This window comes from Pithys albifrons, chromosome 12 (assembly GCF_047495875.1).
Source record: "Pithys albifrons albifrons isolate INPA30051 chromosome 12, PitAlb_v1, whole genome shotgun sequence".
Classification (NCBI taxonomy): domain Eukaryota; kingdom Metazoa; phylum Chordata; class Aves; order Passeriformes; family Thamnophilidae; genus Pithys; species Pithys albifrons.
In genome coordinates, this window is record NC_092469.1 from 2,571,407 (window position 1) to 2,597,802 (window position 26,396).

At 51.9% G+C, this 26,396-nt stretch overlaps 1 protein-coding gene across 1 annotated transcript in view; it reads left to right on the forward strand.

The window, feature by feature from the left end:
• Positions 1-1,835: 1,835 nt before the first annotated feature.
• Positions 1,836-26,396, forward strand: part of WTIP (WT1 interacting protein) — an 89,713-nt gene continuing 65,152 nt past the window's right edge. Inside the window, exon 1 of the mRNA XM_071567327.1 lies at positions 1,836-3,956. Within this exon, the coding sequence (XP_071423428.1) occupies positions 2,531-3,956 (1,426 nt within the window). The 5' untranslated portion in view covers positions 1,836-2,530. The remainder of the gene's footprint in view (positions 3,957-26,396) is intronic.

Genomic DNA, 26,396 nt, shown 5'->3' on the forward strand with positions numbered 1-26,396 from the left:
GGCCCAGGACAGAGCTACAGAAGGACACAGAGCCCCTGCTGTAGTTTGCACTTCTCACTTCCCACAGCACCAGCTCTGCAGTTCCTACTGTAAAGGGACCTGCTCAAAATGCTTCCTTGCATGAGCACACAGGCAGGACCTTCTAATATATCCTGCCCACTCTGTTAGATCAAGAGTGAAGTTACCTAATGTAAAACTTAAAAGAACCCAAAACTACAAACTCTTAAAATAAACTAATTTTCTTTACATGCGCTCTGACAGAACTTGCCAGGTTGTCCATGAGCCTCTCCCAGTTTCTCAGAAGGCAATCTTAGAGAAACTGGCAGTAAGTGAGCAAAGTCAGCACTCAAACAGCCTAGTACAGGCCCCAGGCCCAGCTGAAGGAACTCTGCACCAGTACAGCTGAAGGCAGCAGCTCACGAGATGCCCACTGCTGCAAATAAACCTTGTCCCACGTGGGGCAGAGGAGGCCACAAGTTAAAGGTGGTTTCCATGTGCTCTGAGGGAGGAACCTGCCTTTGTTCTTGGCAGGTACATGTCTGTGCTACGTGGCTGACAGCACAGTGTGTGCCTTTGCTGAGAGCTGTACCAGTGAGTCCAAGGCTTCAATGGGCAGGGGTTGGAACTGCTGTTTGAGCCCACCTGGTGCAGGGGCTGCCCAGGGCCCTGTGCTGGGGGAGCTGGGCATGGTCTGCACAGGAGACAACTGCAACAGGCCTCTCACCCATCACACACCTGCGGGCTACAGGTGAAGTGTAACTTGTTTCACAAGTAGAAAAGCTGCAGGAGCAGCTCGTTGAGGAGATGGGCAAAAAGTGTAGTGAAAGAGGTGAGCGCAGGAAGAGCTGCTGGCTCCCAAGGGCCGCGGTGTCTGCCTATGTGTGTGCACCCTGACAGGGACTGGCTCTGCCCTGTCTCACAGATTTGCTTTGCAGGGCTTGCTCGGCACATTTACCTTGTTTGTTGGAGTTTTTTTCACTCACACAAGCAAACAGATTGCCAATCAATTGCCCTCCACAGCTGGGGACATTTTTGAGTACACAGTTGCTTTTAATGTTTAATTAGTTAGGATAACAGAATAAAATGTTCTTGGCACGGCGGAGTGCCTATAGCTCAAACTTGCAACATATTTCTCTCCTCACAGTGTGCTCAGCGCCCAGCAGTGAAAGGACACCCCTCAGGTACCATTGTTAGGGCCTTGTCAGCATTTCTGCCATCAACACAAACGATTGTCACAGAGCTGCAGCCTAGTTGCCAAAATAATTAACTGTAGGCTGCCATTTAGTATTGGGGGTCTCGGTTCAGTGGCTGTTTTGGGGGTTGTTTCCTGGCAGCCTTTTCCCCGAGCACACAGATGTAAATGGCAAAGCAGCACTTGGGCGTTTGTTACCCATCAACAGATGAAGCTCTCGCAGTTACACACAGTAGCTGCTTTCTTAAACTCCCATCAACTCACAGATTGCTTTAGGCCACAATATGTTGATCATATGTCTTAGCGCTGCTTTTTTTATTTTCTGGTTTTTTTAAAGACTTAATAACTGGCAGCACCCCTCAGCTGCCGTGCTACAAGCACAAGTCCTCTACGCGGAGCCCCCTGGCCAGCGCTGGGGACTCAGCACAGGTGCGGGGCTGGTTCCGCACCGCCGGCCTCGCAGCACCGCCCCGATGGCGGTTCCTGCCCGGGGCGCTGCCCGCTCGGAGGGTGGGTGGGCAGAGCCGCCCCTTCCCCCGGGACGAGGCCGCGGTGCCGCCGCAGAGTTTGGGCGCGGGGCGCGGAGCCCGCGGGGGCGGGAGCGGTGCGGGGTGCGCGGGGCTGGGCGCGGTGACAGCGGCACCGCCCGCCCGAACGGGCCGGGCTCGGCCAGCCCAGCCGACCAGGAGCTGCCGACCCCGCCGCCGAGCAGCGCCGCGGCCGCCTCTCCCCGCCTGACTCGGGGAAAATCATTGTTTGGCTCCGGCATTAACTACATTCCAGCGGGACGCAGCGCCCAGTCTCCTTCCTCGCATTCCTGCCCCACACAAAGGAGTCCCTGGCTCGCCGCGCCCCGCGCCCCGCTCGCCGCGCCACGGAGCCCCTCCGGGCTGGCCGCCGCCTTCGCCCCGCGCGGGGGTGCGGGCGGGCCGCGGCCTCTTTGCGGGGCGGCCGCCGGGGGCGGCGGGGGCCGGGACCCTCAGAGCGCAAATTCCTCCGCGCAGCGCGCCATTGACTGGACCGAGCAACTTATTTAAGGCTGGAAAGTGACATAGGGGCTACTCGTCCGCGCCGGCCGCGCTCCGCCGGCAGCACCGCACCGACCCGCACGCGGGATGCCGCCCGGGTGACCGCACCGCGTCCGCAGCCTCCGCCGCAGGAGCCGCGTCCCGCCAGGACCGCGGCAAGGGGCTTTCTTCTGGAGTGGTTTTTGTGTTCTGGATTTAGGGATTTTGGGGATTTTTTTTTTCTCTCCGTTTTCTTTCTTCGCTCCGGGCTGCGGTTTCGCGGAGAGTTCGCCGCCCTCCCTCCCCCTGCGCCGCCGGGCTCCGGCCGAGCATGGAGAAGTACGAGGAGGACATGGCACTGAAGGCCACCAAGTTCATGGAGGACCTGTCCCTCTACGAGCCCTGCCCGGAGGGTCCGTATGGCCGGGGCGGCCGCCGGGACCTGGCGCTGCACCCCGACCTGGAGGAGACCAAGCGGGTCATCGCCGCCCACATGACGGCGGAGCAGCGGGGCCGGAAGATGAACGGCTCGGCCGCGCCGCCGCCGCCCGCCGAAGGCTCCGCCGCCGCCGCCCCCTGCGGCAGAGCCGCCCCGCTCCGCGCCCACGGCCGCGCGGCCGAGCCGTGCTGCGAGGAGGGGCCGTGCGCCCGCTCCGAGGTGGCGCTGCCCTGTTACAGCGGCTTCGCCGACAAGGGCAAGCGTTACTCGGCCGAGGGCTACCGCTACGCCGCGGGCAGCGCCTACGACGGCGGCTACGTGGCCAAGGGCGGCGGGCGGGCGGCCGGCGGCGCGGACGGCAAGTTCGGCGCCGCCAGCCCCCGGGCCAGCCTGGCCGCCGCCCCGCCGGGCCCCGCCGCCGAGCACGGCAAGTTCTCCAGCCCGCGCTCCAGCATGGGCGGCGCGGCCGCGCTGCCCTACGAGAAGTTCTCCAGCCCCCGCTCCAGCCTGGTGGTGCCCGGGCAGGACAAGTACGGCAGCCCCCGCGCCAGCCTGGTGCAGTACGACGGTGCCGCCCTGAGCCCCCGTTCCAGCTACGCCAGCACGGCCAGCGACACCAGCAAGCACTCCAGCCCCCGCGCCAGCCTCACCGGCTACGACGGCGGCGGCAGCAAGCCCAGCAGCAACCGCACCAGCGGCATCAGCATGGGCTACGACCAGCGCCACGCCAGCCCCCGCTCCAGCACCGCCAGCCAGTACTCCTGCACCGCCAGCCCCCGCTCCAGCTACTCGGACTGCAGGTACGGCCCGCCGGGCAGCGCCGAGCCCGAGGGGGCGGGCGGCGCGGGGCTCGCCATGGCCAGTCCCCGCTCCAGCCTGTGCGGCCCCGACGGCCGCGGCGCGGGCGGCCCCGCGGTGGTCAGCCCCCGCTCCAGCATCTCCAGCCAGAGCTCGCGGAGCTCCCGCGGCTCCATGAGCGCCTACCCCGAGCTGCAGCTGCCCTCGCCCCGCTCGTCCCTGCTGGGGCCCGGCCTGCAGGAGGACGGCGCCGTGCCCGAGCTGGCGGACGTGTACCACCGCATCCATGCCCAGTCCCCGCCGCGGCACGACCCGCAGCACCCGGCCGGCGCCCCCGAACCGCCGCCCCCCTACGCCTACAGCCCCACCAAAGGCTCCGCTTCGGCCCCCAAATTCAAGCTCCCGTACCAGGTGACGCCGTGCCGGGAGAGCGGCCCCAGCCAGGCGGAGAGGCGGCTGGAGGCGCTGACGCTGGAGCTGGAGAAGGAGTTGGAGATGCACATGAAGAAGGAATACTTTGGTGAGTGGGGTGAGGGCGTGTGGGGCCTGCCTGGGCCGGGGGGCTTGGGCCGTGGAGCAGGCGGGTGTACGATGCCGGGGCTACTCCGGACCAGGTGGCTGCTGAAGTCCCATATCACCACAAACACTGTCTGTGTGGTGTCAGAAGTGCTTGCGCCACAGCTCGTTCCTGTTGTGTGATCTCCCTCCTGTGTGTTCCTAGCGCGGTTGCCCGGGCTGTGCGGTGCTTCCCTTCCCACGTGCGGGTGGGAGGCTCGGCTGAAGCGTTCAGGAGCTGTTTCTGCAGAGGGGACTTACGGTGACTCTCGTTTGCCTCCCCTCCTTACGGGCTGCTCACGCTTCCCCCTCAGCCTGCAGCATCCCTGAGGCTGTGGTGTTTGTGCTCGTGCTCTCAGCCGCTGGTAACTGTTACAGGCGATGAGTGGGGCTGCTGAAGCAGTTTTTAGTGCCTCGTTCAATGAAGTCTCTGTGCGAGTTCAGAGTACCTGCGGGAACCGGCATTGTTTCTGCCACACGAGGCTGTCAGGGGTCCGTGGCATCCCGGAGACCAGAGGGCAGTTTGGAGGAAAGGAGAAGAGAGGAGGGCCCTCGGTGCTTGCTGAGGATGAATAGCTTGTTGATCATCTCCTGGATTTTTGTCGCTTCTTGAAATGATCGAACCTGTTCTGTAGCCACACTAGTTGGGTTTAAGCTCACCTGTCTTTCTTACTTTGTGCTGGGTGGCAAAGGCCTAAAACGCCTGTGAATAGTCGATCCTGGAACGTGCAAATACTGCGGTGTTTGCTCTGCCCCGGGGAGTGCAGATGAGCCGGGCAGCCCTTGGAGCGGTTTGTTCTCTGCTTGAACGAGGGGTGAGGGCTGTGAGCGGGGCTGTGAGAGGCCCAGGACGGTGAGGGACTGTGGGTGAGCTGGTCCCACGTGTGGCCTTTGAAGGGATGGTTATCTCTGGGCCTTTGAGGGGATGGGTATCTCCGTGCCTTTGTGTGCTGCCTGGGCGCGGGGAGAGGCTCCTTGGCCGTGCTCGCTTTCTGAGCGGCGTGAGCGTTCCTGAGGATGGAGACGTGTGTTACCTCGGTCGCTGATTCAAACAGGAGGATTCAGCTTGCTTTTGGCGCGGCATTAGTGTGCTCTGCATGAAAGGAAGGAGTTCCAGGGCTTCTTGCATTTGTCTGGGAGATGCTTGTACGGAGACAGCCCCGGGCCGGTCGGTGGAGGTGGCGAAGGGAGCAGTGCCTTCACTACCAGCAAAACCTTTCTGTAAACTGCAGTGACATCGTTTCTACAGGCTTTTGTGCCCAGACGGAGAAGCTGAATGCAGTGTTTACTGCCTTCCTTCATCTGTCCGGGGTTCACTAGAAAGCTGATAATCCCCCGCCGTATCCCTCGCACTGTGGGCACCTGCCCGTGCTGTTCCCTCCGGAGCGGCACCAGCGGCTCAGTCTGAGCACGTGCGGGGACTGGGTGGGAGGGCTTGTAACACAGAACCGCACCAAACCTTACCTTCAACATTTCCATGGTATTCAGAGAGACACTGAGAAATAAGATGTATTCAGGGTAAGAAACAAGTTATCTCTCCTGAGCCTCTGGGAGGCGTTTCCAGGGGCCTGGGAAAGCTGCGTGTGCTATCAGGGACTCCTGGGGCAGCCATGGGGAATCTCTGCTGTGGGTGGGTTTTCTTGTTTGTAAGAGTTTGCCAGCTGGAAGCGCCACTGCTTGCAGGTGTATTCCATGGCAATGTGTTGCAGCACGCCCTGAACCCCGGGAGCAGTGAGCCTGTGCCTGGGAGCGGGTGTGTAGCAGCACAAAGCAGCACTGATGGGACTTGCACCCTGGAAGCACCTGAAACCGAGAAAACTGGGGTGCTTTGAGAAAGAAAGGTGATTTCTGTGAGTTGCTGAGGTTTTGATAAATCCTGGTAGACTTGTTTGCTGAGGTTTTGCTAAATCCTGGTGCACTTGATCCCATGTTTTTATTGGAATCATCCTTGTAGGTGAATGCTGAGCTTTGGCTGAGCAGGTTGCACGAGAGGTTGGCAGGGACAACCACAGGCTGTTGGGTCAGAGACAAGGCGAGTGAGAACAGGATGGGGACTAGTCTGCTCTTTGGTTCAGCTTACCTGAGAGGGTCTTACACAAGGTTAATAAAAGGAAGCAAGGAAGATGCACTGATTTGTAGAGCAGCTTGCACAGGCTGCAGCTGTGAAGTCTTTGCTTAAGCTTTCCCTCCCATAGCACTGGTGTCTGGCACACTCTAAAGGCAGTCGTGGGTGTTCTGTGATGCCTGTGGAGAACAGAAATGTTGAGCCAATAGTCTTAGAAGGTAGAGGGAACAGAGGAGATGGTTTAATGATCCTTAATTAGATGAGTTCAATTGTGTAGTGAGTAAATGCTTACATGAGGACACTGGGTATTTACTGTGTTCTGTGTCCTGTCACCATATTGTTGTTGTCCTGCCCCCACCCCCCCAGTAAATTTAAAAAGTGAGCAGTGTGCCATTTTGAAATGGAGGTTAAGGGGCTAACCAGACCTGTTTGAACAAGGAACAGTTCTGCCCTGCCTTCAGTCTGGTCGTGGGTCCCCTTGAGTGTTCCCCTGACCACGTGTGTGCTGGCAGTCCCTGGCTGCTTTCCCACACCTCACAGCTCTGCTGCAGGAGGAGCCTGTCCCCTGGGACAGATAAGTACCTGGTGGAGGACAAGTGCAGGGGCTGGGCTCTGAAGGGGCTCTGGGGGAGCCCAGCAGCGTGCAGGCCCTCAGGTCTGGTGGACTGACAGCTGCCTGCCTGTGCTGGAATAGAGAGCCCTGGGCAGTGCTGTGCTGGCAGCTTGGCTTTACTGCTTCTCCATCCTCCCCTTCTCCTCACAGGCTTCAGTGCATCTGGAGAAAGAAGGAAGATGCCCTTCTGCAATTGGTTTAATTTGACTGAAGATGCCAGCGCTGCTCGGGAAGGGCTCTGCCCAGTTGCACTGAGGGGTAACCCCCTGCTCTTCCAAGTGCTCCCCCCAGCATGTTTCAGCCACATGCACCCACTGCTCTGACAGAAGACAAAGCTTGGAGGGGAGGGAGGGAGGGAGGGAGGGAGGGAGGGAGGGAGGGAGGGAGGGAGGGAGGGAGGGAGGGAGGGAAGGCTGTTTGGGGCTGGATTGGCAAACTGCTCAAATTCATCCCCGTTGAAGAGCTGGCTGGAGCTGACCCAAGGCTGAGGGTGCAGACAGAGGACTGCAGGAGCCTGAGATCCTTACTTTGGCAGCAGCCTGCAGTTGCATTGGGTAAAGCTGTGAGACTTTGTTCCTTTTGTAGCTGCTTGCTGTGCAGCCCCTGCCCAAACTGCTTCATCCTCAGCCTGCTGAGCCCCCCTGTCTGTCCCCACCAAGGCACTGACAGTTTAGTAAATGTGCTTGGTTTAGTGGCAGATGCTGAGGAAAGAGGTAATAAAAAAGTACTTTCACTTCATTTCATAACTGTTCCCAGCTGAACATTCATATGTGGTGAGGTGAATTGTCAGAGTTGTTTCAGGAACATTTTTAAACTTGAATGTTCCTCCTGAGGTGTAAACAGGACATTTGTGGGTGTTGGAAAGTCATCAGCTCAGGCGCTGTCTTAAATTCTATTTACCTTGCAGGATTCTTCAGTCTGATGTCTGTGTGTTGGAAAAACCAGTTTAAGGCAAAAGTTACTTTTTGGCATGTCCATCCAAGTCACCCAGTCCTTGAGGGACTGACTGTAATCCTATGGCTTGGCATCTCCTGGGCAGGGAAATGTCACCATGCTGAACAGTTACACTGATCTGGCTGTTGTTTGTGAATCAGATTGCTCTGTGTGTCCTGTGACTCTGCTGGTGTGTAGTCAGAAATGAAGGAGAGTCTACAGAGGGGTGCAGGCAGCAATCACATGTTCTTGACAGCCCCTGCTGTGCTGCAGCCATTGCCCAACAAAGGTTGGCTGCTCATCTTGGTCAGGGTGGTGAGATCCAGCACAAGAAGTGACTTAATTGTCTTATCTTCAACTGAGGTGAAGATGGGAGAGGCATCGTGAGCCCAGGGAGGCAGAGGAGTGTGGATTCCTGCCTGTGCAAAGCCCAGAGAGAGACAAGCAAGGTGGTAGTTCTGCTGCTGCCGTTCACCACCCCGTGCACTGAGTGCCCTTTGTGAGGGTGCTTTTCCCCATCCCTGCACGTTCATTCAGTGCCTCCCCCAGCCCCTGCTGCCATCTCACCCCCACAGCTCTCACGGCTGAAATGCAGGACACAGCAAGTTCACACCACATGTGGTGCTCCTCAGGGACAAACAAGCAGTCCTGTCACAGAGCTGTCACCTTCTTGTCTTCCTCAGGCTTCTCTGCCTGACCCTGCAGAAAACAGCCCCTTCCTTCCTCAGTACCCTGTGCAAGGCTCACCAAGTGAAGCAGGGATTGGTTCATGTCTCAGAATGAGACACAAAGGTTGGATTCTGTTAATAACTCTTAGTCATCTGTCTAGCACTAGCCCATGCTTACCTTAGCAAGTAGGGCTGACTTCTGAGAGCCCCTGGGTCTTTGCAGAAAGTCACCCAGTAGTACAAGCACACGTTTCTTGGAGCCCCACCAAGAAGTCCTGACTACTTGGCCGGGTAGGCAAGTGAGGGAAAGAAGTAAATTCCCAGACCCATCCAGGCCCTCTCTGCCCTTTATATTCATAGTCATCCATGTAAATTTGGATTAGCTTTTGAGCCCTACAATATGCTGTGAGTTCAGAGTTGTATGTTCTTGTTTGTTGTGTGTGTGCATGTGAAATCAAAATTAACTCAGATAACAGTGGTAAGTCTCTACAAGCTGCATTGCTTAGAGATGAAATGTGAAAATCTGAATGAAATGTGTGTGAGCTTGCAGTTGATGACCAGAAAATGGGAGATTTGTCAGTGTTGTTTTCAGTCTTAGGAGTTCCTGAAGCTTTTCCTGTGAAATATTAGATCTTCCCTGTTTCCACCAGAATAGAGGTAATGGTTAACTGTTTGGGGAAATAAACAAAGATTTATTGTCTTGGAATTAGTTTATATTTCTAGATAAATCAATTCAGCATTGGTAAGCTGAAATTCTAGAAATAGAATTGGTAAGATGGTAATTCCAGAAATCAATTCAGCATTGGGAAGCAGCTGAGATCCTTCAGCATTTGCAGTTGAGGCTGCTCTGTGAAGAATCTGCCTTTGACAGGCAACCATTTAAATAGAAATAAACTTCCACGGTGTGGTCTCCTGAAGTGCTCAAACAGGCCATGGCCCTCAGGGTCCAGTTTTGCTCATCTCCCAGTTACAGCTGGGAAATACATTGCTGGAACTGACTGGGGAGTGGTCAGGCTTTTCTAGCCAAAATGCAGGAAAGCCCCTCAGAAGGGGGTCAGGCCAAGGGGTGGGTGCTCACTGGGGAGGGGGCAGGAGGAGCTGCAGTGAGAGATCCTGGGCTGAGTGTGAGTCAGCAGCATTCTCGTGCTGATGCACCTGCCCTCCTGCAGGGATGGAGGAAATAATGGTAAATAGTGATAGAGAAAGGAGAGAGGAGTAGGAAGGGGAGTGAGGGGACAAAGTAGAAAGAATTCAATGGAAATAAGAGAATGCAAAAAATAAGTGTGATGACACAAGTCAGCAGAGCTGAAAAAACAAAGTCTTGTCTGTGGTATGAAATGTGCAGTGAAGGGTGTGGGAGTGGTCCTGGATGGCTTCTTGCAGTCCTTGCTGGCCAGGCATGTGCTTGTGGGCCTTCCTGAGGCTGAGAAGTGATAAACTGTGTCATATGTAATTAAAGAAGGGGAGAGATGTGCAATATGTGTTTATATTTTAACAAGTAGTGGACGCATGTAATGTGGACAGTTAACATTAAATTGATATTAAAAGGAATTTTGGGTGACTCAAAGTTGCACAGAAGCCTGTGTTATAAGGGGGGACATGCCTTCTTACCTTCAGTTGCAGGAAACTTGACTGTAAATCGGGGTATTGTTTGATGGCAAATGGTGTTTTGTTTCTTTTATTTTATTTGTGCTTTTACTCCTGGGCTCTCTCTCCATTGTTCTAAAGGCACTGCATGCACAGGGGGGTGGTGACTTCCAAAGAGCTGCCACGTGCTGCATCAGGGCAGGAGAGGCTTTCAGCGCAGGGTTTGGGGCTGAGATACAAGAGCTGGCACAGAAACAAGCCCTGCTGTGGTGTGGGAACTCCTGGATTTTTACTCTCTTCTGCTGCCTCACGGTCTGGGAAATGTCCCTGTGTGTGTCCCCCAGTGAAGGTCATCCCTGCATGTGCAGGGGGTGCCCAGGGAGGGAGGTTGGCAGTGCTCAGTGCAGCCTGTTGCCTTTGGTTTGGAGGTGCTGTGCCCCAGCTGGGGCCTCTGTGTGACACACAGAGCAGTTCCTTGGATCTGAGCAGTTCATTGGCTCTGCTCAGCTTTTAGGGCTCTGCCACAACCCCCAGGCCAGGACCATATGGTATTCCCCAAGTCAAAGGCTCTCAGATTCCCAGAAGTCACATCAGGCTTTTAACCATACTCTTCCCCTGTGCCTGTCCCCCCAGAACCCCAGCCCAGCCAGCCCTGCTTCCTTGGGGAGTCAGACATCCTGAGCAAGGCTGAGAGTGAAAATGGTTCTCCAGCAGAGTTTAACTGGTATTGGCAGTTGTGTCCTCTGTGCTGGGTCTTCCACAAGGGTTTATGTGTGAGAATGTCCCGTTTGATGCTCAGTCACACACTGGAGGTTTGTACACAGTGTGTGAATTTGGAGTAAATCCCAGTGGAATGAGTTTAATGATTCCTTGGCCCCTTCAGTGTTCAGAGGAGAAATGTGACCTGCTGTGAAGGAACAGGTAACTGTCAAAGTAGCTGTTGTTACAATGTGATTGAAGTTGAAGGGTTTTAGTGGAAAACACCCCCGAAGTGGTATGATTTTTACCTCTAAAATGTGTAAATGATACAGGTTTGTGTGCACTGATGGCTTTGTGGGAGCAGCAAAGATACTGGGCTGATCCTTAACATCCACAGTTAATGAATTAGGATGGAAAGGTCTCTTACAGCCATGTGGATATTGGATGCTTAGAAAGCATTCTCAAAGGAAGAGAATTTGCTAGTAGTACAGTACTTTTTTTTTTTAAATGTGAAAATTACTATTAAAAAAGCCCCAAAACCTGGCAAAGTAATTTCCAGGTGTATAACAAGGTTTTCAGCAATGAAAAGAAAATAAACCAACAGTGATAAGCCAAACAGTTTTATGAAAACCAGAACATTTATGCCAACATTTAGTAAGCTCAGGGCTTGGCCTCCTACCTACATCACATGTCCCAAAAGTCCTCTCGGAACGGAGCTCCAGAGCCCATTGGCAGTCACAGCTTGGGGGTGGCCCAGCTCAGGCACTGGCAGAGGGTGTAATCCTGCAGCGCCCTCCATGGAGGTGCTTGGCAGCTGTCCTTGTTGGGATGGAGCTGTTGAAATCCTGTGCCCCTGCCCTGCTGCTGGAAGAGGAGGTGCAGTTGCTCCTTTGGAGTCTGAAGGTCTGTGATGGTCTCACAGCCTGTCAAAGTGGAGCAGTTCTGCTCTTGGCATTGCTGGTGTCCAAAACAATTTCCTGTTCTGTGGCTGGAGAAACTCAGTGTCTTAAGAGTATAATGTGGCATTTGATTTTTGTGCCCATCCTGGACAAAGTGCCTCCTCTGAATTTGTGATATAAACCCAAACTGAAGCAGCATAAAAGGACGAAATGCAGGAATGTGCAGGATGTCTGTGAGTTTTATGACAGCTTTATAAGGCTTGCTTTGGAGGGCTGTGCTCAGCTGCCTGAAAGGTTCAAGTCCTGGCAGGGCAGAGTAGCTGGGGCTGTGATGTGGCACGGCCTGGAGGTGCTCCAGGGCTGGGACAGCTCCTGGGGCTGGCAGCAGGATTCCTCTGGGCTCCTTCCTCTGGGCAGTGTGCAAGTGTAGAGAAACAGACAAAACTTAAAAATTTTGTCTAGGTTCTACTATTTAAGCTTAGCATTACACTAAAAGATAAACAAAAACTATAGTATTAAATGTTACAGCTGGCTATTGTGCAAAACACTAGTGATAAACATAACTAAGCAGTTGGGTTACGTTCAGTAACCATGAAGTAGGTTTGTGAAGACTTTCTAAGAGTTACTTGATTTAAAGTACTGCATGAGACAAACTATGGACTTTTCTGAAGCTGCAATAGCATCTGAGGGCTGATTTTGGATGATTTCAATGACAGTGTTTTTTCTAATTGACTTACTTTTAGAGATGGGATCTCCAGGTCTCTGGAATTCCATAGGACTTTCCAAAGTTTGTTTCACTCATCAAAATGCCAGTTAGGGCCAACTGCTTTCCATCATCAATTGCTGGGCTCCCTGGGAGCAGCACCAGCCTTCAGTCTGAACAAAATCAGCCAATGTGCTAATGATCTGCTGATAAATGTGCTGTGGGCTGGATTTTTATGCAGGTTGTCACTGTGCCTGTGTGGGTGCTGTCTCTGGAAGTGGATTTTTTCCTCTTTTTTTCTACATTGGAGCAGATACTTCCACTCTGTGGTATGTTATCTCTTCCTATAACCTCCCTGTGCTGCTTTAGCTCCCTTGCTTGTTGCTGTGCTGACACAGGAGCACAAGGATCTGCCAAGCAAGTCATGTCTCTCTTCCAGCTGGAGTGTTTCACGTTGTCTGAAACGTCAGTCCTGGGTTTTTGGAGCAATTTTACTAAATCTCTAATGTCACATTTATGTGTTCCAGCGAACTTTTAGGAAAAGGCCTCTGACTCATTAAGGAAAAACCCCAGCACCCCAGAGCACAAAGACTCAGTAGTGCTCAGCTGAGAACTACCGTGCATAGAAAACATGGAAGGGCTCGCACAGGGGGACCCAGCTGGGGGCAAGGATTTATTGCTTCTGACACCTATATCCAAATTTGAGATGCTGGAAAAGCTCCTTTTGGCAGGTTTTGCACAAAACCCTGTAGGCAGCTGGGTTAGAACCTCTGTGTTGTTGGGGCTGTGGTGGGACATGTGTGCTGACAAGAGCCCTGACCCTCCTTGCTCTGGGAGAAGGAGCAGCAGTGGCAGCTCCTGCCTGGCTTGGATGAAGGGACGTATTGGGCTGGTTGTGCTGGTGCTGCCTGCCAGGGCTGAGCTGGGCTCTGCCAGGGGGTGCCAAGCACTGCCTGTGCCCTGCTCTGGGCTCAGGGATCCTCCTGAGGAGTTCCTGGCAGCTGAGGTACCCAGGAGAGAATTGAGTTCCTCCAGTGCCAGAGATGGGAAATCAAATTACTTTGAAAGAGGGATGTGATTGGGATGGAATAACAACACGAATACTTGAGGCTGGATTTGGAGGAGATGTTTCATTTTCAAGCCTTTAGTTGCAGACAGCAGCACTGAATGCAGCTGTGGGGGCTAATGTGGGTATTTGTGAGTGCTGGGAGAAGCGCAGGGAAGGCAGTGTGCAAGTGTAGAGAATATTAATATCACATATTGTCATGAAATAGCCAGGGAGTGGATCCAGTGGACAGACAGCAAGGGGGCATTTAATAGGTTACAGAAGGTCATGCCTGGTATCTAACTTTGCTCTTGTAAGAACTGGCTGAACAAGGTGTGTTTCAGTTCAGAATGTGTTTACAGATTTTGTGAAAGGTAGATGGCTATAGAGGAAGGACTGCTGGGGACTTTCAGATGTTTTCTGGCCCTCCAAACATTTTATTGGTGAACTGTTTCACTTGTGACACCTCAGAACTTCTGGAAAGTGAAAATAAGATGTTTTCTTCCTTTTAATGTGGCCACTTGAAAAAATTTAAAAATTTTCAAAAGAAACAAAAAGCCATCCCTAAATGCAATTTGACAGTTTTGCATGTTCTGATGCTTCAGCTGGCTTGGATCATATTTCCTGTGGTCATGAAGAGCCTGTGGCCTCTCCCAGGCCTGGGCAATACCCTTTTGTTCTGGCATTGCATGACCCTTTGTGCTGTGCTGCAGCTCGTCCCCAGGCATGAGGAGTGCAGGGAACTGGGATCCCAGGGGGAAGGCTCCTGGGCTGGAGGTTGGGTGGTCCTGCTGCACTTTCTCCATCCCCCTCTGTGTGACTTCTGTGCTGGCACTGCCAACCTGGGGGTTTGGGGAAGCATCAGGTAAGGCCAGTCCTAAACATGGGTCCCTTCTGGGTCAGATATTGCTGGACTTGAAACACAGGGTCAGGCAAGTGCTCATGGGTGCCCCAGATTTCAATGAGTGAGTAATTTGAGGTCCCTTTCTGTGTGTGTCTTTGGCGAGTGCAGAACTGCAGCCTGTGCAGGGTGTAGTTCACTGGAAACCTTTGGTAGAGAGGGGTTTCTAACAAAGCAGGGAGAAGTGTGAGTGTTACTGTAATAAATCCAGCCTGGAAGTGGTTGAATTGAGAGGCCTGAGGGCTCTGCTGCTGTGGCTTCATTCTGTTTCCATGGCCTTGTGGCATTGCCTTCAGGAGTGTTAGAATAAGATCTTGGCTTGCAGTTTTTCTGGTGTGAAATTCCTACTAAACCCATTTGTTTGGGCCAAATGTTGAATGACTGGAAAATAGTCACTGGCAGAGTGGTTCTGAGCAAGGGAATGGTGATGAAACTTTGTCACTTATCCATGGTTTCCCCTGCTCAGAGAAGTGTGCTGCCCTGGCCCTGTGCTGCTGCCTGCCTGTTCCTGCCAGTGATGGGAAATGCAGCAGGGTTAGACCTGCACTCTGGGGGCTGTCTCACTGTCACTCTTCTTTCCATCTCTCCATAACCAAGTTAGCTCAAACAGAATGCTGGTTTTTAGTTTTGTGGTTTGGTTTTTTTTAAAAAAAGGTAGAAGCAGCAAAAGCTACTGGAGCCCAACATCAGCTAAGCCCAAATAACTGTGGGAAGAGCTGGGAGTGGTGAAGTGCTGGCTGTGTGGATGTTTCTCTGTGTTGTGGCAGTTGCCATGCTGTTAACCTGGAGCATCCCAGTTCTCAGGTGTGCATGGGGGAAACAGGCAATTCCTCAGGGACCAGGGCAGAAGTTTTGGTGAATGGTAATAACTGTTGCAGCTCAATTTTTCTTTTTTTTTCTTTTTTTTTTTTTTTTTGCCAGACAGTTATGTGAAAATTCTCTACAGTTGGTGGCTTGCCCACTTTTAATCAAAGCCATGTTTCCCAGATCTAAACACTCAATAGAAAACAGAGCTGCACTCCAGTCAAGTGTGTTAGAGCCCAGACTTGGAGCTGCTTTGAGAAAGAAGCATGTAATTTTTTGAGGTGTAGGTTGGTAGCTGGTTGTCTTGGGAAGAGTGTTGGCTGATTGTACCTGTCCTGGCTGGAGCAGGGCTGGGCCTCTTTAGTGCAGTCCTGGAAAGCAACAGTGCTCGGGAGCCAGGGATGCACTTGCTCCATTGGAAACCCCCCCATGACTCAGGTGCAAGCCTTAGTGGCTTAACTCAGGGGGAAAAACCCTGAAAGCATGTCAAAATAAAATTCAGGCAAGGTACTAACTACTTAAAATTTTATTTAGAAGATGGAACCCATCTGATAAATCCAGTCCTGCCTCATTCATGACAGTCCTGTTAGGTCATGACTTGTTTCTTGGAGTTATCTCTACTTGCTTTTATTACACCACAGAGATCAGGGAATAAATAAATTCACATCAGTGTTTTAGCCTTGCCATGTTTCTTGCTTGGCTTGTCCAGCAGCCTCTGCGCCTCCCAGGTCATGTCCATGGTGGGATGGTCAGGTGTGTCCCTGCTCTGTGCTGGGAACGTGGTGTCTGACAGAGAGTCCAGCTTCCCGCAGTTCTGATCAACTAGCAAAGAGGAGGTGGGGTCAGTGGTGTGAGGAGGGCTGTGCTGCCCTGTCCTGCTGCCCTTTCAGCTGGCACAGAGTCAGTCATTGGCATTGTATTGCTCTGCTCATGGGAGATGGGTGGAAAGCGTGTGTGATGGGATAGAAGTTGTGTCCACAAATGAAGTTGTGCATCCTATGCTTTTCTTCTTGTTTTTTGGCCAGAACAAGAGTCCTTAAAGGCATCAGGATCTAAGCTTGGAGAGGATGTACAGAGCAGAGGAGCAGGCCCAGCCATGCAGGTGGTTGCAGAGCTCACCCTGATGCTGTGGGTGCTGGGGGCTCTGAGTGCTGGTGCCAGATTCTTCCTTTGGTTGCTTTTTTGCAGGAAAAGAATGATAATGAATGTTTTCTTTTGATGAAATTTTAGCAGCCATCAGGTGCTGGTCTCAGGTGCTATTTTACAAACAGAAAAAGGTGGTTGTTTTGCTTGGCCTGGAAAGAGAAATCTCCCAGTCCTTTCCATGGCGGTTTAGAGGGAGACATCCCTGTGTGAGGTTGGTGAGAGTGACTGTGCTGGGAGGTGTTGGCTGGTCTTGGAGAGGAGTGCAGGGCACACGCTACACCTGCAAACAGGTCACACAGTTCAGAGAGAGGAGAGAAATCCAAGCCAGGGCAGGTTTGGCCTTGGAGCTTTGAATGCAGCCCAGGGGAGGTTTGCCCCTTGCAGTGTTTTCTGGCAGAGCAGAAATGTGGCATTTCACTCACCAAATCCCTCAGTGCCCCAGAGCAATGGGGCAATTCCATATGGGGTGGGATGACTCTGGAGTGCCAGACCACGCTTTTTGAAAGAGCAAACCCAAAAACCTCCCTAACCTATTAAGGAAACGTGAAAAGAGAAGGGGTAGCTTGGGTTAGGCTGAAACAGCCTTGGATGCTGTGTAAGAGCAAATCAGTGTTAACTCTCTTGGGAAGAGGCTTTGTCAGCCCCTGCTCCACACCTGGGAGGAATTCAGGCCCATGAAGAACCATCCCAGAAAGAGGTGATTCCCAGAGGCTCTCCCAAGGAAAACACTTTAAAGGTGTGCCAAGTGCAGAGTTGCAAATCAGCTTCCTGGTGCACCAGGTATGTGCAGCTCAGCTTGTCCCTGCTCCCCACCTCCCGTGGAGTGGCAGGGGTGGGCAGCAGCTCCAGCCCACCTGGGCACAGCAGTGCCCTGACTCTGGCTGGGCAGCCCTTCTCCTTGTGTCTGTCTGATTTACCTCTGCAAATCATGAAAGAGGGAAAAAACAACCAACAAAACACCCAAGCTCCCGATCTGAAGGCCAGACCTTCGGCTCCGCTGTGGGCAGAACTTCCTTTGAAATTCCTGGGTGTTTTGCTTGGTTGGACTGGCAGAATTTGGAAAGCTGGTGTTGGGTTATTGCAAGGTCAGAGAAACGGTGGGTTCCAAGGTCTGGGAGAAGGACCTTGGTTCATTTTTCTGGCAAAGTATCCCTTGAATAATGAGCTTGGGGTTCTTCCCTTTCCAAACAGGGAAACACACAGGGAGTGCCTGCAGGGGAATTCCTAACCCTGCTCTGCAGGTGGGGTGACAGGCTGAGGGGCTGCCAAAGGCCACTGTGCCTGCAGGGCAGCAGGGCTGGGGACTCTCCTGTCCCTCTGCAGGGCTGGCTGTTGTGCCTGGGGGTCTCCAGCCTGGAGCTGAACCCCTCCCATGGAGATCCACTGGTGGGGGCTCTGGGCTGCTGCTGAGACCTCAGGAACAGGCGCAAACATTAGCTGGATGTGAATCCACAGATGTCAGGGTAACAAGCAGTGGAAGAATGTTCCATTTTCCCCTTTTACATGCAGATGTGTCTTCCTCCAGCTCTCTGGCCCCCGTTGGTGTGTGAGGATGATGTGCACTGGCTGATCCCAGTTGTCAGAGTTGCTCTTTTCTCTCCTCTGATCTCTTGGGTGGGGGTTGTCCCTGCCTTGGCTCCTGTCCCCTCTCAGCTCCCAGATGCAAGACCTATGCAGGTTTGTAGAGAGACCAGGCTTCTGCAAGGAGTTGGCTGCTCTGGGCTCAAGGTTGCTGCCAATTTTGCTGTGATAATCAAAAGCAAAGAGGAGGAGGTGTGCAGTGGAGAGGGTGAGTCCCTCTGGAATGCTCACTGCTCACCAGCATGTGCATCTGGGGAGCTTTTTGTTCCTATCCAGTACGTAAAATGCAACAGAGAACTTTGATTCAGAACAAAGGGAGAGGGAGGCTGTTGAGAGCTCTGGAGAATACATGGTAATATTTGCCTAAATTTTTGAGAAATACATTATTTCACCTTTATTATGGAGCTTATGGCTGTGCATTTGCATCCCCCTCACTGTTTCCTGGGCTTTTGCCATTGTAAGGCAATGTTTGTTGGTCCAGAACCACCAGTGCCAGGGCTGAGCTGAAAGTGGTTATAAAACACTCGGGCTTTAATTTGAGCAGAGAATCAAATTATAGAGGTGCTGTAGGGGAGTGTTGGGTCATAACGTTAATTTTGCTTTTACATGTTGTAAATTTGATTAGGAATGCGACCAAAATGCAGTGAGAAGAACAGGAGTGTGCCCTTCTCAAGGGACAAGAGCTGCACAGCCAGGTGACAGTGATGTGTGAAACATCTCCCTAAACAGTGGACATCCATTCCTGTTTGGGGAAAAGATCTGGGGCCTGGGTACACTGCTGTGCAGGCTGTTCTGCACACATTCCCTGTTGGAACACTGCTGTTCCCCAAAAAATCAGTTCCCAGATGGAAAATGTGTTCTACAAGCCTGCAGACAAATTGTTGTTTGAATTCTTTGGCCTATGCAAGGTGCAGTCTCTCACTAAGCAGTTGATAACAGAGTAAGTGTTGTCTTGGGGGTCTAAATTAGAGCAAGACTGACTTCAAGGTCAGGTGTGACCCCTTCAGAACAAACAGCTGCATGTTTGTGTCCATCCTGCAGCTCAGGGCCAGGGCACACAAACCTGTGAGCACGAGGGGGAGGGAGGAGGTGAGATAAGGTGTTCTGATCTGGGCAGGCTGGAGTGGAGATCAGGACAGAGCACAGCCTGCTGCCTGATCCTGGCTAGGAATGAAACAGCTCAAGTTTTCTGGTCTCAGAGAGCTCCACAATGAGGTCACCGAGAAACCATAGCAAGCAGTGTCCTGGGCACTGTTGGGCAGGGCAGGGAGGCTGGAGCCTGGACACCCTGTGTGTCAGCCCTGAGCTGAAGGGCCTGTGCTGGCAGCAGGTGCTGAGCTGTTCCCAACCTCAGCAGGTGGAGGACTGAGGCCTGGCCAGGATTTAACCTTGCACTGCAGAGAAAGCAGCTCCTTCTCATGGTAAGGTGCAAGTTGCTGAGCTGACTCCATGGCAGCAAATACCAGTCCAGCACGTCTGCTGGGTCAGGAAAAGGCAGGGAAGGGGATACATGTTCTTGCTGCAGGAGCCATTCCTGTCAGCCAGGCATTGGCTCCACTGCAGGATGGGAGCTGTGGCTCCAGCAGCTGGAAACCAACAACCATCTCTACTGATCACTCGGGCTGCTTTTGCTTTGCTGGAAGACACGTCTGTTGTAGTTTGGAATTATTATGTAAATTCTCTCCCCTGTCACTAACTGCCCATGCCAGTAGTTAACAAAAAAGGTAGTTACAAGGACTCCCTGAAACAACAGCTCAGCCTTGGCCATATTGACTGCCCCAATGGTCCACTCTGGCCTCCAGTCGGGATTCATGGAGACACACCATTCACGACGCTGCTGCTCCCTTTGAGAACGCACAGTCGGTCTCGAGGAGAAAAGACAACGCAGACAGAACTGTTCCTTGCCAATGTCACCTAAAGAGACGTTCCGCTGTGCCTTCTGTGACCGGACCTGCCTATCCCGTATCGGCCTTTTTAGCCACCAGCAGCTTGCAGCAAATGTGGGTAGTGCCCTTCTCAAATCTTCGTTCGCCATGATGATGATGATGAGTTAACTGCTGATCACTTGGGTAGGGGCAGGTTGTCTCTTTTGTTCTTGGGGACTACAACACGGCTCGTGGGTGGTGTGTGTGCAGGGGTGGGAGAGAGAGAGAGGTCGTTGCTGCTGCTCTTTGCTGCTCCTGGCTGCTGTTGTTTCTGCTTCTTGGTGAGCTGGTTCTTTTCTCCTGGTTCCTGCATTTGGGGTCCCGGTCTATGTTCCAGTCTCACCCCCATCTGCAGTGTCGTGACCGGCCCACCCCGGCTGGGGCAGCGACCCGGGAGAGAGAGGTCGCGGCTGCTTTCTGGGACACGCTGCTGTTCTCCGTTTTCCAGCTTTCCTTCTTCGTTCAGGACAAGGAACACGGGGGAGAGACAGAGTTCATCTGAGAGCTCGCCACTCGTCTGTCTCGCTGGAGAGGGACTGGAAACTCACTCCGCAGCCAGCCGGGCTGTGACACTGACACTGCCTAAGTATAACTTTCCTCCTGGAGGAAACCTGCTGGGTTTTGTTGTTGGTTTTTTTTTTCTCTTGTGGTGTTGGGGAAGCTGTTTGCTCTGGTCTGTTTAAGAACAGTTACACTTGTTGTATTTTCTTAAATTTGATAAAGAGTGGCGTGATTATTGTGGAGGAGGCCCCCCCACCCCCTCTTCGTGAGTAAACATTTTGGGTTTTCCCCTCAAACCGAGACAACGTTTCTCCTATGGTAGAAGAGAACCAGAGAAGGGGGTTTGTGACTGGCACTAGAGTGAAGCACAGTCTGTTTTAATTGAGGATAAACAATGATTCCTTCTCTCAAATGGACAATTAGCTCCTCTAGAGAATATAAAATCCTTCCATCTCTGAGACACCAGTGGCAGAAGCAGAGGATGTGCAGGCACCAGCTCGGTACCAACTTGTACTTCACTCAACCATGCAGAGGAATCACAGTACAGAGACTCATCATGGATTTAGTAAAGGCTACCCTTATTTTCATGGATATAATTACAGAAGAGGCTACATTCTTCTGGAAACAAAGGCACTAGTAATTTTAAAAAGAAAAAATTAATTAAAAAACAAATAGACATTGTTTGAGCCAGTTTTCAAAAGGTAAATTTTGGGGGTTGTGTTTAGTTTGAGGTTTTTAAAGGGAATTGAGGAACCTATTTCTTAGTGGATACAGTGAAAGGAGAGATTTCAAAAGGGCTTTGTTGCAATTAAGGGAATGGTTGCATTAGGTTGTGCTGTAGTGATTTAACATGTGAGAAGGAACAATCCAGCTGAGTGATTTACACCCTGATATTGAATGTTTTGATTAAAGGTCAGACTCAGAAATGCATTTATGCTTATTTGTAAGTCAAAGAGATTCCACTGGGGAGTTAAATCTCTTAAGTGTGCATTTAATATGTAAATATTGATGATAGCTCTTTACTTACCCGTGGCATTTTGTTGTGAATTTCAACAGGAAAAGCTTTAGTTGAAAACTGAAGTCCAGACTCTTATTTGTACCCACAAAAGGGGAGAGCATTTCTGTAGACTGACCTGACTTCACGTATTGCATATTTAGCTTCTGTACCTTACTGACTTCTGGGAGTTCTAAAGCAGCAAGGGAAAAGAGAAGAGGGGTCCAGGAAAACTGGTTGATTTTTTTCACGGATTGCAGTCTCTAAGCTCAGGAAGGGTCCATCCTGACTGACATGCAGGGAGTGGCAGGAGCCTGCATGGATGGGCAAGGGGCTCTGAAGAAGGATGAAAAGTGGTTTGTATAGTGTGTAAGGGTGGAAGCAGGGACAGGTGACCTGGGAGGAATATCAAAATACTGTCAGAGTATGATGGTCGGGGTCAGAAGAGACAAGGCCTGTGTGGAGCTGGACCAGATGAGAGCTGTGAAAGTCAGGAATTGCTTCTGCAGATGCCTGAGCAAAAGAAGACCAGGGGAAATGTGGAGTGGGGTGCTGGGTCAGCCTCCTGTGATGAAAAGCTTGGTGAATTAGGGGGGAGCAGTGGTCGCTGATCTCAGCTTTGCAAAGCTTGTGATGCTGTCACCCATAACATCCCTCCAGACACAGTGGTGAAGTACAGACTGGGTAAATGGATGGTGAGAGGGACTGAAAACTGGTGGAGCTGCTGAACTCAGAGCTGTGAGCAGCGAGACGAGGTTGAGTTGGAGGCCTGTCACCACTGGTGCATCTCAGAAGTCCGTGCTGTTTGACACCTCCATGAGGGACCTGGATGATGGGACAGGGCACTCCTCAGCCAGCTTGGACGTTGCACTGCACTGGGAGGAGTACTTGGTGGACTAGGTGGAGGTGGTGTAGTTCAGCAGGACCTTGATAGGCTGGAGAAGGATGGTAACAGGAACCTCATGGAGCTCAGCAAAGGCAGCTGCAGCCTCCTCCAGGGCCAGGAGCTGGGGGCACTGGTGTCTTGGTTTTGTTTTGGCTTCCCAGCCCCCGAGCTGCCCCTCCTTCTCCCTCTGCTTCTCAAAGCGGTGGAAAAAAAGGGAAAAAAAACTGGAAAGAAACTGAATTAAGTTGGAGTATATATGTATTTTTAAAACACAATTATATATACACAATCTGCACCCAACATAGGAAAACTTCCAGGGGAGAAGGAAAGGGGAAGGGGGGAAATAGGGACAACAAAGGGACAAAACAGAACAAATAGGTACTACTAGACACCCCCACCCACCCCCCAAGCAAACCACTACAATACAGTCCTACCAACGACTCTCAGAAGAAGGCCAGCTCTTTCTCACGCTCTCTCTCCCTCTTTCACGTTCTCTCTCTGATCTCCTGCATGGCTCCAACAAGGGACCATAAGCAGCAAACTCCCTGCTCCCAACCCTTGCCGGAACAAGGAGACCGGCAACTTCCTCTCTCCCTCTCTGAGATCCTCCCTTGTCACATGGGAGGGGGAAAAAAACCAGGTGAGGAATATCTAGGAGATGAGCCTTTTCCTAGTTACACCTGGTGACTAGGGAAGGACTGGATCAAAGCTATCACAACTGGCTGGAAAGCAGCTCTGCAGGAAGGCCCTTCGGGTCCAGGGGACACGAGCCAGCAGTGTGTGCTTGTGGCAGAGGGAGCCAACAGCATCCTGAGCTGGTGTTGAGGCTGTCTTGGAGCATGGGGATACTGAAGCTGCAGGCGTGTCCCGGGTGCCCACACGCTCTGTCCACCCTCAGGGCCTGGGCAGTTTGCCCAGCAGAGCTGTGTCAGAAGGGGGGCTGGGAGTGGGTTGTGTCAGCTCCTGGTGTGGGGAGTCCTGGGTGGGAGATGTGCCAGCTCCCATGGGCACAGTGCCCGGGTGGAAGGTGAGCTCCCATCCTGCCTTCCCTCCTCTGGCACCCACTTCTCGGGTGGATCCTCTGCTACTTAAAAGGGCACGCAACAGCTACCACATAGATCATAATCAGATGTGAGTTATCTTTTATTGCTTTTGCCATGATCATAATCTGAACCACTGCTTTAGTAGTAGGGAAAATATTTACCCCTGCCACTGCAGGTGGGGTTTGCACCCGGCTCTGCAGCGAAGGACGAACAGGCAGCACAGCTGAGGGGAAAGGGTTATCTCTGTCACTCCTCTGTTTTGCAGAGTATTTTAATTGAAACCACATAGAGGGAAATTTCTCACACTGTTTTCAGTTTCTAGTGGTTTCACCTGCTATTGAAAATTGCATCAAGACATAAGAGTACAGGGATGATGTAAAGAGGAATGAATGCTCCTTTTAGCAGCTGTGAATAGAGGCTTCTCATATCAGTTAAGTGTGGACTTGCAATTACCAGACGATTGCAGGTTTCTGCTATTTTTCAGCCAGTCCTCTAAGACATAAATTAACTAACATTTCACCACCTCGTGTAGCCTTTCAAAATGGAGAAGGGTGGTTTGGCTGATAAATTGCATAAGATCCCATTTATTTAGAGATGTTTGCTGTAACTAACAACGTGGAAAATTACCTTCCTAACCCTTCAGAGTTTCTACCTGCTCATGCTTTCCCTGGTTTTGCAGTTCTTGAGTTTGCTTTTTGCTGCTTCTAGAAAGATTCTTAAAAGAATAATCAGCCCAGGGGTGTTTGCTCCACAACTGTGCTTTAGTTGTATTTTTGCAAGTGTTTTTAGATATTTAGCCACAACTCTCTTGCTGTCTCATGACTGTGGGTGGTGGAGCTGATGAGTTACTTGCTAAATCAGAGATGTTTGGGTGGTGGGGTGTCAGGAGTGGGAGAGATGAGCATCTTGTCTCTTGTTCATCACTTTGACGTGAATCTGGCATCCAGCTCCACAAAAAGGAGTCCATCTTCCAAAAGTCAGCTGAAAAAGCAGATGCTTGGCGGTCTTGGCATGGAGATGGAGAGGAGGGTGAGTGTGGAGCAGGCACCCAGTGACAGTTCTGGGAAGAGGCCTGCTGTGATACTTGGTTGGGTCCTGCAGTGTTGGGTGGCAGCTCTTTTGTGAAGACAAGACTGGTGGGGCACCAGGGCACCAGTGTCACTGTGCACAGTGACAAGATAAATTCTGTCTGCCCTCAAGCAAATAGCCTCTGACATGAGCCATTGAGGCCACAGGGTCTTTCACTGTTTGCATCTCAGTGCCAAGTGCTGTTGCAGGACATGTGTTCTTTAATAGGAGCAGCTTAGCACTTCAGCTTAAGTGGTTGCAGGTTTCTCCATCGAGGTTGTGGGCCAAGGTTTTGGCTGCAGGTGCAGTGGGCAGGTTGTGAAAAGAGCAGATGATGCCAAAACGTTGTTATGGCTGGGGTTTGCCTTCTGTGCCAGGTCCTTCCTGAGCTGCCTTGCTGCTCAGTGTCTGGTATGTTTGTTCCTCAGTGCCCCTCAGGTTGTGCAGAGGAGCTGGGCACCTCTGTCCTTGCTCTGTCTGTGGGAATGTAAAAGCTGGGTGACCAGAGCAGTGTGTTTCTGGGCACGCAGTGTGCCAGCTCTGGCTGGTGGTTTGTCACTAGCTGGGACACAGCACGTCCTGAGTGCATAAGCAGAGGCCACACACACTTCTGAGTTGGGTGCTATGACCATGCCCATTTCCTACCTTTTTTATCTGAGGAAACTAGTGCTACTATTTTTTTCTAATTTTCTGGCTTTTTTTACCCACTTTGCTCCCATGTCATGCCAAGATGACAGTCTGGGTCAAGGCAGGGGAGAGGGATGATCCTGAGCATGATATTTGTGCGTTTCTGGATCATTCACTCATGCTGTTTGGATGTGGCTCAAGTGTGAGTCCGTATTTCTATTGAATTATCCAGACAGAGCATGGACCCTGGAGTTCAGGCCATCTCCCGGAGAGCCAGGCCTGACAACACCTGAGCCAGGACTGACAATGCCTGAGCCAGCAGAAAGTCCAAGCAAGCCAGACAGGCAATACCTGCCCTAGCAGAAATCCTGCCAATATGGAGTTAACTATCAATAGTTCACACTGTGGCATCTTTGTAGATGGTACTAAGAGGTGTGACCCTGGGTTTATCCAGTCCCTGGGCCATGGCCTGTGCTGCTGCCCAAGGGTCACTGTCCAGCACAGCGAGCTCTGTCCACTCCTGTGGGTGTGGGCAGTGCTGTCTGGCCACAGCTGCCATGGGGAGTGACTCAAGGAAGGTGAGAGTGGAGCTCAGGTCATTTCATGGGGATGTGAAGCTCAGAGCTGTCCTCTGGCAGGAATCACTGTAGACAGGAACTTAAAGCCCAGAACAACCACCACTTGTCTGCCTTAGGTCTGCACTGGAGAGCAGCTGAGCACATGGGCAGCTTTGGGTGTAGATTTTCTAACTTTTTGCTTTTTTCTTCCCCAGTTGGATCCCCAGGAAGGAAATGAGCCTACATATATAGCATTTAGTGTTCCTCTTTCCCGAAGGTAGAGGAGGCAAAATTAGAACATCCTGTTTACATGTCGCTGGAGCTGGATTTGACCAGCTGTCCCAAGGGGTTTCAACTTGCTGGATCAGGACTGGCTTCTCTGATGGTCTGAGTGTCTTCCTGTCTGGCTGAGGAGAGGAGTGTGGCTGTTTGCTGAGCACTGAGCACCTCCCTGGCTGAGCCTCACAGCTGCACAGGAGACTGAGCCTTTCACTGCAGCCAAGGTGGGGAAGGTGGGGCTTGCCAGGTGATTTAGAACTGAATTCCTTCCTGAGCTTAAGGTGGCAGAAACCTATGGTAAATTCCTCTCTGAAATGGTTGTTCCTGCAGGATGTCCTTCCAGGAAGGTACATGGCTCCTCCTCATGTTCTCAAAGAGTACTTGAGTCACTTCACTTGCAGTGACTGAAAAACACGGGTTCAGAGGGTTGAGGTGACAGGTTTTTAAGTAATTTCCAGTTTTCCCTACGTGTATAGTTCAGTATTTCTAAATAGCTTGCTATAATACCCACCCATATGCATGGTTTGGTTTAAGCAAAGCTATTTATGCTTCTGTAAGTGCTGAAGAACCCTGTGGCATGTGAGAACTGGTGAGTCAGTGCCAGCACCTTGGTAGGGTGGGTGGTGCAGAGGAGGGGCTGCTGTGCCCCGTGGGGCAGGGGCACTGCCTGTGGGAGGAGCTGTGGAATTTGGAGCCCGTGGGTTACCTCATGCTGTGCCTTCCCCAGCCTGTCATGCTCCCTCTGGAAATAGCCCCTTATCTCAGAAAGTAGAACAGTGCACCTGGAAACTTTTAGACTAGTCTCCTTGTTTAATCATGAACCCATTTTAAATATGTCAAGGAAGGCAGCTGTAATATATGACCTTTTTGTGCCATATATT